The sequence below is a fragment of the Pelophylax lessonae genome, assembly GCF_965119305.1.
Source record: "Pelophylax lessonae genome assembly, chromosome: 9".
Taxonomy (NCBI): Eukaryota; Metazoa; Chordata; class Amphibia; order Anura; family Ranidae; genus Pelophylax; species Pelophylax lessonae.
Window position 1 is genome coordinate 269,438,511 of NC_138776.1, and position 14,120 is coordinate 269,452,630.

Here is a 14,120-nt window from a genome sequence, read left to right on the forward strand (position 1 = left end):
TGTTCCATACTCCCCCTACTCCTAGCCTTTTAGGGGTACAAACAATAGTAATTGGGGCCTAGTGTGGTTGTGTACGTGTGATATACATACACTTTTTTGGGATCATATTTTCTATTCCGCTATTTAATCAAAAACCTTTGGGGATCAGTTAAATTGGGGGATAGTCTGTGTTGGTACGTGTGAGAGAGATCCACCTTTCCAAGTTGTTGGGGTTCATCTCATACTTCTGAAGGTTTGAGGGTGCTGCCTGTTCCATACTCCCCCTACTCCTCATCTAGCCTTTTAGGGGTACAAACAATAGTAATTGGGGCCTAGTGTGGTTGTGTACGTGTGATATACATACACTTTTTTTGGATCATATTTTCTATTCCGCTATTCAATAAAAACCTTTCTAGGGCAAGATCTTAAATTACAGAAATATGAGGAGACCGTCAAATAAGGGCCGTGGCCTGGGTCGTGGTGCTGCTGGTAGAGCTCCTGTTGCAAGGAGAGGACATGGTCGATCTGTGCCAGCTACACGCACAAGTGAAACACCTTCCTCAAGTGTGAGTAGGCGACAGAACCTGCATCAGTATTTGGTAGGGCATCATACGCCCCTAGAAGTGATGAGGCCAGAACAAGTGGAGGCGATAGTAGATTGGTTTGCTGCTGACAGTGCCTCCAGTTCCTTCACATTGTCTCCCACCCAGTCTACTGCAGAAAGGTCAGAGTTGGCACCTGCAGCCAATGTCCAACCGTCTTTCACCTCACCCCCTTGCAAATCAGGCCAGCAGTCTGAGCCCCAAGCCATACAGCAGTCTCTTATTCTTTTTGAGGACTCTGTCAGCAGGGTTTCCCAGGGCCATCCACCTAGCCCTGCCCCAGAAGTGGAAGAGATTGAGTGCAGCGATGCCCAACCACTTATTTCTCAAGATGAGTACATGCAAGGATCATCGCAGCACGTCTCCGATGATGACGAAACGCAGGTGCCATCTGCTGCGGCGTTCAGCATTGTGGAGACCGACAAGGAGGGCAGGGGTGAAGACTGGGTAGAAGATGATGTGGAGGACGATGAGGTCCTCGACCCCACATGGAATGAACGTCATGCAGGTGACCTGAGTAGTTTGGAGGAAGAGGCGGTGGTCGCACAGAGCCACCAGCACAGCAGAAGAGGGAGCAGGGTGCAGAAGCGGAGCGGCCGTGCCCTAGACACTACGCCCGCTACTGCCCAACGCAGCAAGGGAACGAGCGCACCAAAGTCAGCTCAAAGGAGTTCTCTAGCGTGGAAGTTCTTTAGAAAATGTGCTGATGACAGGACACGAGTGGTTTGCACCCTGTGCAATCAGAGCTTGAAGCGAGGCATGAACCTTCTCAACCTGAGCACAACCTGCATGATCAGGCATCTAAGTGCAAAGCACGAGCTGCAGTGGAGTACACACCTTCAAAACCAAGAAACGTCTCTGGCTCATCCTGCTTCCTCTTCTGCTGCAGTCTCGGCCGCTCCAGCCACATCTGTAGTGATACCGGCACCTGCCACCCCGCAAACAGACGATCTGTCAGCAACACCACCACCTGGGTCACCAACAACCATCTCCACAATGTCCCGTGGAAGCGTTCAGCTTTCCATCTCCCAAACACTTGAGAGGAAGAGGAAGTACCCCCCTACCCACCCGCGATCCCTGGCCCTGAATGCCAGCATTTCAAAATTATTGGCCTTTGAAATGCTGTCATTCCGTCTGGTGGAGACGCACAGTTTTAAAAACCTTATGTCGGTGGCTGTCCCACAGTACGTCGTGCCCAGCCGCCACTACTTTTCCAGGCAAGCCATCCCTTCCCTGCACAACCAAGTGGGGGAAAATATCAGGTGTGCACTGCGCAACGCCATCTGTGCCAAGGTCCACCTAACTACGGATACGTGGACCAGTAAGCACGGTCAGGGGCGTTATATCTCCCTAACGGCACACTGGGTAAATGCAGTGGCGGATGGGCCTGAGGCGGATAGCAATTTGGCGCATGTCCTTCCACCACCGAGGATTGCAGGGCGCTTCAGTTTGCCTCCTGTTCCTAACTCCTCCTACTCCGCTTCCTCATCCTCTACCGCCTCCTCATCCGGACAGCGTAACACCTTCACCACCAACTTCAGCACGGCCAGGGGTAAACGACAGCAGGCAGTTTTACAACTTGCCTGTTTGGGGGACAAACCACACACCGCGCAGGAGTTGTGGAGGAGCATGGAACAGCAGACAAATGAGTGGTTGCTGCCAGCGAGCCTCAAGCCCGGCCTGGTGGTGTGTGATAACGGGCGAAATCTCATAGCAGCTCTGGGCCTAGCCGGTTTGACGCACATCCCTTGCCTGGCGCATGTGCTGAATTTGGTGGTGCAGAGGTTCCTTAAAAACTACCCCGATATGTCAGAGCTGCTGCAGAAAGTGCGGGCCGTTTGTGCGCACTTTCGGCGTTCTCACCCTGCTGCTGCTCGCCTGGCAGCGCTGCAGCGTAACTTCGGCCTTCCCGCTCACCGCCTCATATGTGACGTGCCCACAAGGTGGAACTCCACCTTGCACATGCTGGAAAGACTGTGCGAGCAGCAGCAGGCCATAGTGGAGTTTCAGCTGCAGCACGCACGCGTGAGTCGCTCTGCGGAACAGCACCACTTCACCACCAATAACTGGGCCTCCATGCGAGACCTGTGTGCCTTGTTGCGCTGTTTTGAGTACTCCACCAACATGGCCAGTGGCAATGACGCCGTTCTCAGCTTAACTATCCCACTTCTATGCCTCCTTGAAAAAACAATTCGGGCGATGATGGAAGAGGATGTGGCACAGGATGAGGAGGAGGAGGAGGATGAAGAGGTAACATTTCCAAGGCTTTCAGGGCAGTCATTCGCAAGGGGCTCCGAGGGTGGGTTCCTGCACACGCAAACGCCAGGGACGCAATTGTCCAGCAGGGGCACAGTTCTGGAGGATGAGGAGGATGAGGAGGAGGAGGAGCTGGAGGAGGAGATGGAACCATGTTCACAGCAGGGTGGCACCCAGGCCAGCTCATGGCCATCACTGGTGCGTGGCTGGGGGGATACAGAGGACACGGACGATACACCTCCCACAGAGGACAGCCTTTCGTCGCCTCTGGGCAGCCTGGCACACATGAGCGATTACATGCTGCAGTGTCTCCACAACGACCGCCGAGTTGCCCACATTCTAACTTGTGCTGATTACTGGGTGGCCACACTGCTGGATCCCCGTTACAAGGACAACGTACCGTCCTTAATTCACTCACTGGAGCGCGATCGCAAGATGCGCGAGTACAAGCGCACGCTGGTAGACGCCATGCTGCTGGCATTCCCATCTGACAGCGGGGCCACAGTGGAAGCACAAGGCAGAGGAGGAGGAGGAGGAGGTCGCCAACTCAACCAGGGCACCGCCAGCACCTCAGAAGGCAGGGTTAGCATGGCCGAAATGTGGAAAAGCTTTGTCAGCACGCCACAACAAACAGCAGCACCAGCAGCTCATATGGAACGTCTTAGCAGGAGGCAGCATTTTACCAACATGGTGGAGCAGTATGTGTGCACACGCCTACATGTAGTGAATGAGGGGTCTGCCCCCTTCAACTTCTGGGTCTCCAAATTGGGCACATGGCCTGAGCTTGCCCTTTACGCCTTGGAGGTGCTGGCGTGCCCTGCAGCCAGTGTATTATCTGAACGGGTATTTAGCACGGCTGGGGGTGTTATAACAGACAAGCGCAGCCGCCTGTCCAGAGACAATGTGGACAAGCTCACGTTCATTAAAATGAACCAGGCATGGATCCCACGGGACTTTTCCGTACCTTGTGCAGAATAGCAATGGATACCGACCTTACCCAGCCATTGTTCCATTTTTGCTCTTTCTCACTCTTTTGGGGTGTACCCTCATTTAAAATTTGTGAAAAGAAGCAGTGTTGGCTACCTCGTCCTCCTCCTCAGGGCCAGATTAACGTAGGGGCTATTGGAGCTGCAGCTCCATGCAGGCCCCTACCTTTTATATTGGCCATATTCACTGTGACCGCTCTTCTGTCACTTGTAAACACAGAAGTCTGGCTTCTATGCTCGCTTCCCCAGGCAGCACCCTCAGAACCTCCCCACACAGCGTGAAGGCCGGACAAGGAGGGACAGTTGGCGATGCATGGATGTGTTTATGGGCTTCAGAGACAGCATCCCATGTTGAATTAGGCATGCATGGCTGCACCCTTCCTCCTCTGGGTGCATGGCAAGGCACGGCCCTTAAGGCCCTTCAAAATCCTCAGCACCAAGCCCATGATGCTGTTAATCCGGCCCTGGTCCTCCTCCACCGCCGCTTCCACCTACACCGCCCATAGGTGTGCGCAGCCTATTGCATTAAGGTGTGCACCCCAAAGTTGAAATACACATGCATGTGTTTGCCAGCAGGGAGAGTAATGTATCGGGGCCATGTACCTGTAGGCAAGGAGAAATAGAGCAGAGCAGGTCCCAGGGAGATCTTTCCCATCTCCTCACTGGCAATGCTATGTGCCCTAGGTGATTAGGGTGTGCCCAGGCACACCCAGCACACCCTGTGCGCACGCCTATGTCACCGCCACATCCACCACCACCTCAACCTCCCTCCTACTCCATATGGGCCTCGTCCTTCAGAGATGAAGAAGAACATTGTTTTATTTTTCTGTTTTTTTTTTGTTGTTTTAAGTTATTTCCCTATCCACATTTGTTTGCAGAGCACTTGCCATGCTCTTAATTACGTTTTGCTGCCATTTGCAGCACTCTAGCCCTTTCCTTTGGTGTTTTAGAGCCATTTTAGTGCCTTAAAGTTCGGGTCCGCATTGACTTCAATGGGGTTCGGTGTCCGGGAAAAGTTCGGTAAAAGTCCGGGACACGGACCCGGACTTTTTTTTAAAGTTCGGCCGAACCCGTCGAACACGGACATCTAGGTGTTCGCTCAACCCTAGTTTTGAGTTGTTAGAGTTGTTTGGGTTTGTTCGATAGTTTGAATTCGATATAACATTTGAAGTTTGATAGTTTGTTTGTTTGTTTGATTTCGTGTTCGAGTTTGTTTGTTTGGTGGAACTACAAGTGAACACATAACTAGTTCAGTATACAGCTCTAATCACATTACTAACAATAGGAACATGTATAACTGTTAATTACCTATTTTTGGCCACTTGCTTCCATAAAACTGCTCTGTGGATCTGTGTGTCTATTCAGTCCTCTCCTGTAGTGGAAAATGAGAAGGCTGGCTGAAGCATGAGGCTTCAGAGGGAAAATGATGGGTGTAAGGCTGGCTGTGATTGGCCAAGACTGTTGCTGAGTGTGAGACTGGCTGTGATTGGCCACAAACTCCTTATGGGTAATAAAGTTTAACTCTGTGCTTTCTGGTTTCAACTCTGCTGTGTCTGAGCTTACCTTACATGCATACAAATGAATCTTACAGCATATTTTTCCTTTGCTTCTGTGAACACAATATACAATTGTTATGTGACATCCAAACATGAAATCACAGTAAATAACTCTGCTTGTGTCTCTCACATATAAACATATGCACTGTATTGAGGTTATTAACAGGTTTAGCTGTATATACATGTAGGTCATATTAGCAACCTAGGACAGGTTATAGCTGGCCAGCTACAGTGCCCCCTGTATGCTGGCGGTCAGTGTGCCCCCCGTATGCTGGCGGTCAGTGTACCCCTGTATGCTGGAGGTCAGTGTGTCCCTGTATGCTGGGAGTCAGTGTGCCCCCTTTATGCTGGCGGTCAATGTACCCCTGTATGCTGGTGGTCAGTGTGTCCCTGTATGCTGGGAGTCAGTATGCCCGTTGTATGCTGGCAGTCAGTGTACCCCCTGTATGCTGCCGGTCAGTGTGCCTCCTGCATGCTGGCGGTCAGTATGCCCCTGTATGATGGAGGTCAGTGTGCCTCCTGTATGCTGGCGGTCAGTGTGCCCCTTGTATGCTGGCGGTTAGTGTGCCTCCTGTATGCTGGCAGTCAGTATACCCCTCTATGCTGGCGGTCAGTGTACCCCCTGTATGCTGGAGGTCAGTATACTTCTGTATGCTGGCGGTCAGTATGCCCCTGTATGCTCAAGGTCAGTGTGCTCCCTGTATGCTGGCAGTCAGTGTGCCCCCCTGTATGCTGGCGGTCAATGTACCCCCTGTATGCTGGCGGTCAGTGTGCCCCTTGTATGCTGGCGGTTAGTGTGTCTCCTGTATGCTGGCGGTCAGTGTACCCCCTGTATGCTGGTGGTCAGTGTGCCCCCTGTATGCTGGAGGTCAGTGTGCCCCCTGTATGCTGGAGGTCAGTGTGCCCCCTGTATGCTGGTGGTCAGTGTGCCACTGGGTTGTTTGAACTGAACAACCCAGTGCTGCAAGGTGATGACCACTAAGACATTCTGCTGCTCTGTCCTTCTGTTCAATTTGCACCACTCTTCTAGCGTGAGCTTCTAGATTAAACATCATAGGGAAATAAGGCAATGCACTCCTTTGGAAGTGCTAAAAATACTTGCATTGCCGTTACCTCTGCAGGAAGGGAGGTACAAAAACCTGCTTATAGACCGTCCTCCTCTTCCTATTAGGAATTGTTTGAAGAGGGTTAAATTGGTCAGTTGACTGATCCTGTAAGGGAAAAGCTTGACATAGTCAGAGTTGAGACTCCTTGCACAGGGAGAGATGTAACAGACTTCTTTAGAGTGTCTTGAGTTGACTACCTGTGGCAACCTGTTGGTAGGGGGTCATCCTCCTCCCTGGATGTCTGAACAAAGCAGGAAATTTATACCGGGTTTTGCCTGTCAAGAACCAAAGGCCCAGTCTACGGTGTGCATAATACATGCAGATCTGGAGAGGCTTAATAGAAAGTGTCCATTAGTCAGCTTCCCATACACCAGCTTTATGAGGCCTGCAGAAGAGCTGACAATCCAGGAAAAGTATCAGTAAGGAAGACGCTGCCCCCTCCAGCTATAACCTGCATAGAGCAGCCACAGCATAGAGGGATTAGGCTGCAGCGGCACAAAGACCTGTCACAGTAAGAAATAAATCCATGATAAACAGACACGGTGCAAAGGAGAACTCCATATTATAAAGAAATAAAATATTATAACATACAGTATATAATTGCTACTCAAGCTATGTAGTCATTTTTTTTTTTAATTCACAATTCAAACTACGGCTGCTAAAGTCTCCTAAGCTGTCAAAAGACAGTGTAACAGTTGTTTGATTGCTGGGTGAGAAAAACCCGTAAGGGGTTAATTACTGCTAAAGGAATACTGACACTGCAGCTTCTCACATCAGAGCACCGTCCCAGCAGGTGAATAATCCAACAGACCCTGCCATACAGATGTAGAGCCCTCCTAGGTAGGTGCTAGAATGAGTGGATATAGTTTTTGGTTTCTCTGCCTAACAGGGACACAGCTCATGCTGTCTTGATGATTCACACTGATCCAATAGCCATGGAGTATATTGGACAGTGGGCGGAGTCCTGGCAGATGAGAGCATGGATGTCTGTAATGTTGTTGAAGTATTTTTCTAATTTGTGTATGTTGTCTAGTATAAGGTGTTATTAAACCGACTATTTCTGTTTTTGGTTGTTTCAGGCCTCGGAACATAACTTCCTCTCTTTTGTGCTTATAAGCCCTATTATAAGCTTTTTCGCAGTGTAGTCCGCGAATAGCCTCTAATAAGCAATCTTTTTAGAAGGGAGTCCGCCTACCATTTAAAATCTTCATCGTTCGAACAGATTCTATGCAATCTAAGATACTGGGAGTAAGGTATACTATGTACCGGGGGTTTGGATGACAGCTATTGGCATGTAAAACTGTGTTTCCGGCTGTCGGTTTTCTATAAAGTGTAGTTTCTATCCCGCCTTTTTCATGTATAAGAATTTGTATGTCTAAGATCACACTACTACACATATACAGTATCTCACAAAAGTAAGTACACCCCTCACATTTTTGTAAATATTTTATTCTATCTTTTCATGTGACAACACTGAAGAAATGACACTTTGCTACAATGTAAAGTAGTGAGTGTACAGCTTGTATAACAGTGACAATTTGCTGTCCCCTCAAAATAACTCAACACACAGCCATTAATGTCTAAACCGCTGGCAACAAAAGTGAGTACACCCCTAAGTAAAAATGTCCATACTGGGCCCAAAATGTCAATATTTTGTGTTGCCACCATTATTTTCCCCTCTTGGGCATGGAGTTCACCAGAGCTTCACAGGTTGCCACTGGAGTCCTCTTCCACACCTTCATGACATCATGGAGCTGGTGGATGTTAGAGATCTTGCGCTCCTTCACCTTCCGTTTGAGGATGCCCCACAGATGCTCAATAGCGTTTAGGTCTGGAGACATGCTTAGCCAGTCCATCGCCTTCTCTAGCAAGGCAGTGGTCGTCTTTGAGGTGTGTTTGAGGTCGTCATAATATTGGAAAACTAGCCTGCGGACCAGTCTCTGCACTGCCTTAACCCTCTTGGGCATGGAGTTCACCAGAGCTTCACAGGTTGCCACTGGAGTCCTCTTCCACTCCTCCATGACATCACAGAGCTGGTGGATATTAGAGACCTTGCGCTCCTCCACCTTCCATTTGAGGATGCCCCACAGATGCTCAATAGAGTTTTGGGCTGGAGACATGCTTGGCCAGTCCATCACCTTTACCCTCAGCTTTATGAAGCCCAAGACCACCACCATGCTTGACTGTAGGTAAGACACACTTGTCTTTGTAGTTCTTACCTGGTTGCTGCCACACATTCTTGACACCATCTGAACCAAATAAGTTTATCTTGGTCTCATCAGACCACAGGTCGTGGTTCCAGTAATCCATGTCCTTAGTTGTTTTCAGCAAACTGTTTGTGCACTTTCTTGTGCATCATCTTTAGAAGAGGCTTCCTTCTGGGATGACAGCCATGCAGACAAATTTGATGCAGTGTGCGGCGTATGGTCTGAGCCCCAACAGGCTGACCCCCCCCCCCACCCCTTCAACCTCTGCAGCAATGCTGGCAGCACTCATACGTCTATTTCCCAAAGACAACCTCTGGATATGATGCTGAGTACGTGCACTCAACCCCTTTGGTCGACCATGGCGAGGCCTGTTCTGAGTGGAACCTGTCCTGTTAAACCGCTGTATGGTCTTGGCCACCATGCTGCAGTTCAGTTTCAATGTCTTGGCAATCTTCTTATAGCCTAGGCCATCTTTATGTAGAGCAACTATTCTTTTTTTCAGATCCTCAGATAGTTCTTTGCCATGAGGTGCCATGTTGAACTTCCAGTGACCAGTATGAGAGAGTGAGAGCGATAACACCAAATGTAACACACCTGCTCCCCATTCACACCTGAGATCTTGTAACACTAATGAGTCACATGACACCGGGGAGGGAAAATGACTAATTGGGCTCAATTTGGACATTTTCACTTAGGGGTGTACTCACTTTTGTTGCCAGTGGTTTAAACATTAATGGCTGTGTGTTGATTTATTTTGAGGGGACAGTAAATTTACACTGTTATACAAGCTGTACACTCACTACTTTACATTGTAGCAAAGTGTCATTTCTTCAGTGTTGTCACATGAAAAGATAGAATAAAATATTTACAAAAATGTGAGGGGTGTACTTACTTTTGTGAGATACTGTATATTTTATCTTGTACCTAGGATCATCAGGACAGATACCTGTATATACACAACACACTTTGGTCTGATTTTTCCCCCTGTGTCCGCCCCAGGTCGGGTTAAATTGTTGGGGGTTGGAAGGAAGGCCGTGTGCTAGTAAGCCATGTTTGTATTTATTATGATGTACATGAATACAGATTATGTTCTATGTTTATGAAACACTAATATCGAGTCTGTTCATTTTAAGAGAAAACTGTCTGTACATCTTTATAGTCCTGAAGAAGCCTTGTGTGAAACGCGTTGACCAGTGAACAGACGAAGATAGAGGAATATGATCCAAAGCAAAACACAGTGACGTGCCTCCATCCCTAATGGTTAATGCAAACAGAAAACAGAGGTTGTGGGACTTTATATGAGGCAGGTCACCAACTAAGATATACAAAAAGAGAATCTGAACGTAGTCATTTATTATACATACAGTAATTGATACAAATGTTGACATCAGTAACAAATATGATGCAGACATGTATACAAAAAAAGCTGACACAAAAAAATCCATATAGTAAGGAGATTGTTATAATAGTAATAAGATATATTCAGTAAAAAAGTACATGGCCGTCACTAAATGTTCCATCTAAGTGAACAGAGGAAATATCTATACCTACACGAACCTTATGATATATACCAACTTATCCTTATATATGTATGATGTACATGAGGGAAATTAGTAGGAGACATTGATCTCCTGTGTACGAGCTGAGCTCAGTTTGGGGCCAGTTTCCTCATTTTATTGAGATCTGGTTTTAGATAAATCAATAAATGTTATTTTAGGATAAATCCATGTAGTTGTTTTCTGTCTCATGCTGTGCCCTTAAAGCCCACACATATGACAGTGGTTCCTTGTGAACATCTGAAGGTTCCCATTTCTCTGAACAGATAGGATGTTGGGACTCCCATGTTAGCTCTGGTTTTTCTTCTCCTATCCAAGTTCTCCAAATAAAACATAAAAACACACCCCCTAGACTGGTCATTGGAGACAATTGAAATCGTTCTGAAAAGTTGGAATTCGATAGAAAATGAATAAACAAAACAAATTTTAACAGATTTCAACTAAATTCATTACAATTTCATTTGGAGATTTGGATACATCTGAATCTAGGAATAACCAAAAAATTGTTGTAATTTGTATTCGCACCGAAACGAATTTCACGTGTCTAACACTTAATGGCCACCCGCTAAAAGCTGGGCTCCCAGCCAATGCCAATGGCCGCCGATGGCAGGGCAAACTCTCCAGGCATGGATCATCTACATATGTGTGCCTGATAGCTGGGGACTCAGTGACCACTCGGAACATCCTGGAAGACTTCTGGATACCAAAGGAAGCTCCTGACATCCCGCACAGCTGCCCAGCACCAGACCCGCCCACCAATACTTCCAATAGGTAGGAAAACTTCATACAAAAATGGTCCTATAAGTGAAGAGGACAAAAAAGGAACGCAGCCATTGGCTTATCCTGAACATTTATGGGGGTGGAGTCTTATGGGGGAGGAACGAGGGCGGAGCTACCCAAACATATGCTGCCATGGACATCTGTCAGGAAAGCACATTATGGCCAATAGATGGAACTGACCATTATAGGAAATCCCAATTCACCATGACTTGGGGAATGCGGGTCACATTTCATCAACACATTTATAACAACCAGATCTGTAAGTGAAATCTTCCAGCACAAAATGTACTCAGCCAATTAAAGGTAAGGACTCCATTTTTATTTTTCTCCTGCTATCAATGGCCAACACGGGACAACACTTCATCCATGTGTTTGGTGATCTCTGATCTCCTTAAGAAGTGTTTCTTACATGATGAAGATTAGCCATGGAGTATATCTGAGGTGTATATCAGGGTGAGCTTCTTCCCCACATGTCCAACAACATTCATATAGAAGACATTTCCCACACTCAGGGCACTAATACACCTCCAGGGTTATGTGGGACAACTGATGAACAGGAAGACAGGACTTCAGTGAGGAACAATTCCCTCACTCAGGACAGGAATACGGCTTCTCCCCCATGTGAGATCTCTGATGTGTGTAAAGATGGGACTTGTGTGCAAAACATTTCCCGCACTCAGGGCAGGAATACGGCTTCTCCCCTGTGTGAGATTTCTGATGTCTGTAAAGAGTATACTTCTCTGAAAAACATTTCCCGCACTCAGGACAGGAATACGGCTTCTCTCCCGTGTGAGATCTCTGATGTTTGTAAAGAATAGACTTCCGTGCAAAACATTTCCCACACTCAGAACAGGAATACGGCTTCTCACCAGTGTGCGATCTCTGATGCACAGAAAGAGTGGACTTATCTGAAAAACATTTCCCGCACTCAGGACAGGAATACGGCTTCTCACCAGTGTGAGATCTCTGATGCACGGAAAGGGTGGACTTCTCTGAAAAACATTTCCCGCACTCAGGACAGGCATACGGCTTCTCCCCAGTATGAGATCTCTGATGTCTGTAAAGTTTGGACTTGTGTGCAAAACATTTCCCGCACTCAGGACAGGAATACGGCTTCTCCCCTGTGTGAGATCTCTGATGTGTGTAAAGATGGGACTTCTGTGCAAAACATTTTCCGCACTCATGACAGGAATATGAATTCTCACCTATGTGAGATCTCTGATGTTTGTAAAGACTGGACTTCTGTGCAAAACATTTCCTACACTCAGAACAGGAATACGGCTTCTCCCCCGTGTGAGATCTCTGATGCACAGAAAGAGTGGACGTATCTGAAAAACATTTCCCGCACTCAGGACAGGAATACGGCTTCTCACCAGTGTGAGATCTCTGATGCACGGAAAGGGTGGACTTCTCTGAAAAACATTTCCCGCACTCAGGACAGGAATACGGCTTCTCCCCTGTGTGAGTTCTCTGATGTGTGTAAAGATGGGACTTCTGTGCAAAACTTTTTCCGCACTCATGACAGGAATATGACTTCTCACCAGTGTGCAAACTCTGATGTGTGGAAAGAGTGGACTTCGCTGAAAAACATTTCCCGCACTCAGGACAGGAATACGGCTTCTCCCCTGTGTGAGATCTCTGATGTTTGTAAAGACTGGACTTCTGTGCAAAACATTTCCTACACTCAGAACAGGAATACGGCTTCTCACCAGTGTGAGATCTCTGATGTGTGGAAAGATGGGACATCTGTGCAAAACATTTCCCGCACTCAGAACAGGAATACTGCTTCTCACCAGTGTGAGATCTCTGATGTGAGGAAAGATGGGACTTCTCTGAAAAACATTTCCCGCACTCAGAACAGGAATACAGCTTCTCACCAGTGTGAGATCTCTGATGTGAGGAAAGTTGGTACTTCTCTGAAAAACATTTCCCGCACTCAGGACACAAAAACGGCTTCTCACCAGTGTGCAATCTCATATGTCTGGAAAGATGGGACTTCACTAAAAAACATTTCCCGCACTCAGGACAGGAATACGGCTTCTCACCAGTGTGAGATCTCTGATGTGTGGAAAGATTGGACTTCTCTGAAAAAAATTTCCCGCACTCAGGACAGGAATACGGTTTCTCACCCGTGTGCAACCTCTGATGCATGGACAGATTGGACTTCTGTGAAAAACATTTCCCGCACTCAGGACAGGAATACGGTTTCTCACCCGTGTGAGATCTCTGATGTGTGGAAAGATGGGACTTCATTGAAAAACATTTCCCGCACTCAGGACAAGAATACGGCTTTTCCCCCGTGTGAAATCTCTGATGTGCGGAAAGATAGGACTTCTGTAAAAAAGATTTCCCGCACTCAGGACAGGAATATGGCTTCTCACCGGTGTGCAATCTCTGATGCTTGGAAAGATCAGATTTCTGTAAAAAACCTTTCCCGCACTCAGGGCAGGAATACAGCTTCTCACCAGTATGAAATATTTTATGCAAATTAAGCTTGGATTTAAAACGGAAACACTTCCCGCTCTCAGTACAGGAGAACCTCTTATCTGTTGTAAGGACAGCACCGTCCCTCACAGTCTGAGGTTCCTCAGGATAAGAGGAATACGATGGTCCATCTACACTGTGTGGTGCCGGATGGACATTTGTGGTAGCCGGGTTTTCTCCTGGACTATACTGTGTGATGTCCTCATCTTCTACTTTACAGTCTGGAGACAAAGTGAGACAATCCTCTGAGGTTTTCCTCATCTCCCGTCCATCTACTAAAATAGAAATACAAAGATTGTTACTAGACATCAGCAGATTGGTTCCCCCAAATCAGGACTCCGCCCACATCAGACAGCTTTGTCTCTGAGGATCTTACAATTCCCCCCTCAAGGTAACTAGTAAATGGGTCCTCTGATCTCCTACCAGTTCATTTCTTTATTCATGGACCTTAGTCAGAGAGTGAGGAAACAACGAGAACTGTCTTTTATAGGAGTGACAGTGAAGAGGGGATTATAGGAGGAGTGTCCCCTCCCCCTCAATCACTCATTGCCATCTTCCCAATACAAGAAGTCCCGCACTTCCTTATTTAGTCCATGATTTAGTCATGA

The 14,120-nt window shown here is 47.4% G+C and overlaps 2 protein-coding genes across 2 annotated transcripts in view; both read right to left on the reverse strand.

The window, feature by feature from the left end:
- LOC309564458 (uncharacterized protein) overlaps positions 1–14,120 on the reverse strand; it is a 1,566,033-nt gene that overhangs the window by 1,478,535 nt on the left and 73,378 nt on the right. The gene's annotated exons all lie outside the window — the stretch shown is intronic.
- Positions 1–14,120, reverse strand: part of LOC309564033 (uncharacterized protein) — a gene marked incomplete at both ends in the record, with an annotated part of 247,142 nt that overhangs the window by 170,050 nt on the left and 62,972 nt on the right. Inside the window, 1 exon segment of the mRNA XM_082268657.1 lies at positions 11,632–12,944. Within this exon segment, the coding sequence (XP_082124783.1) occupies positions 11,632–12,944 (1,313 nt within the window).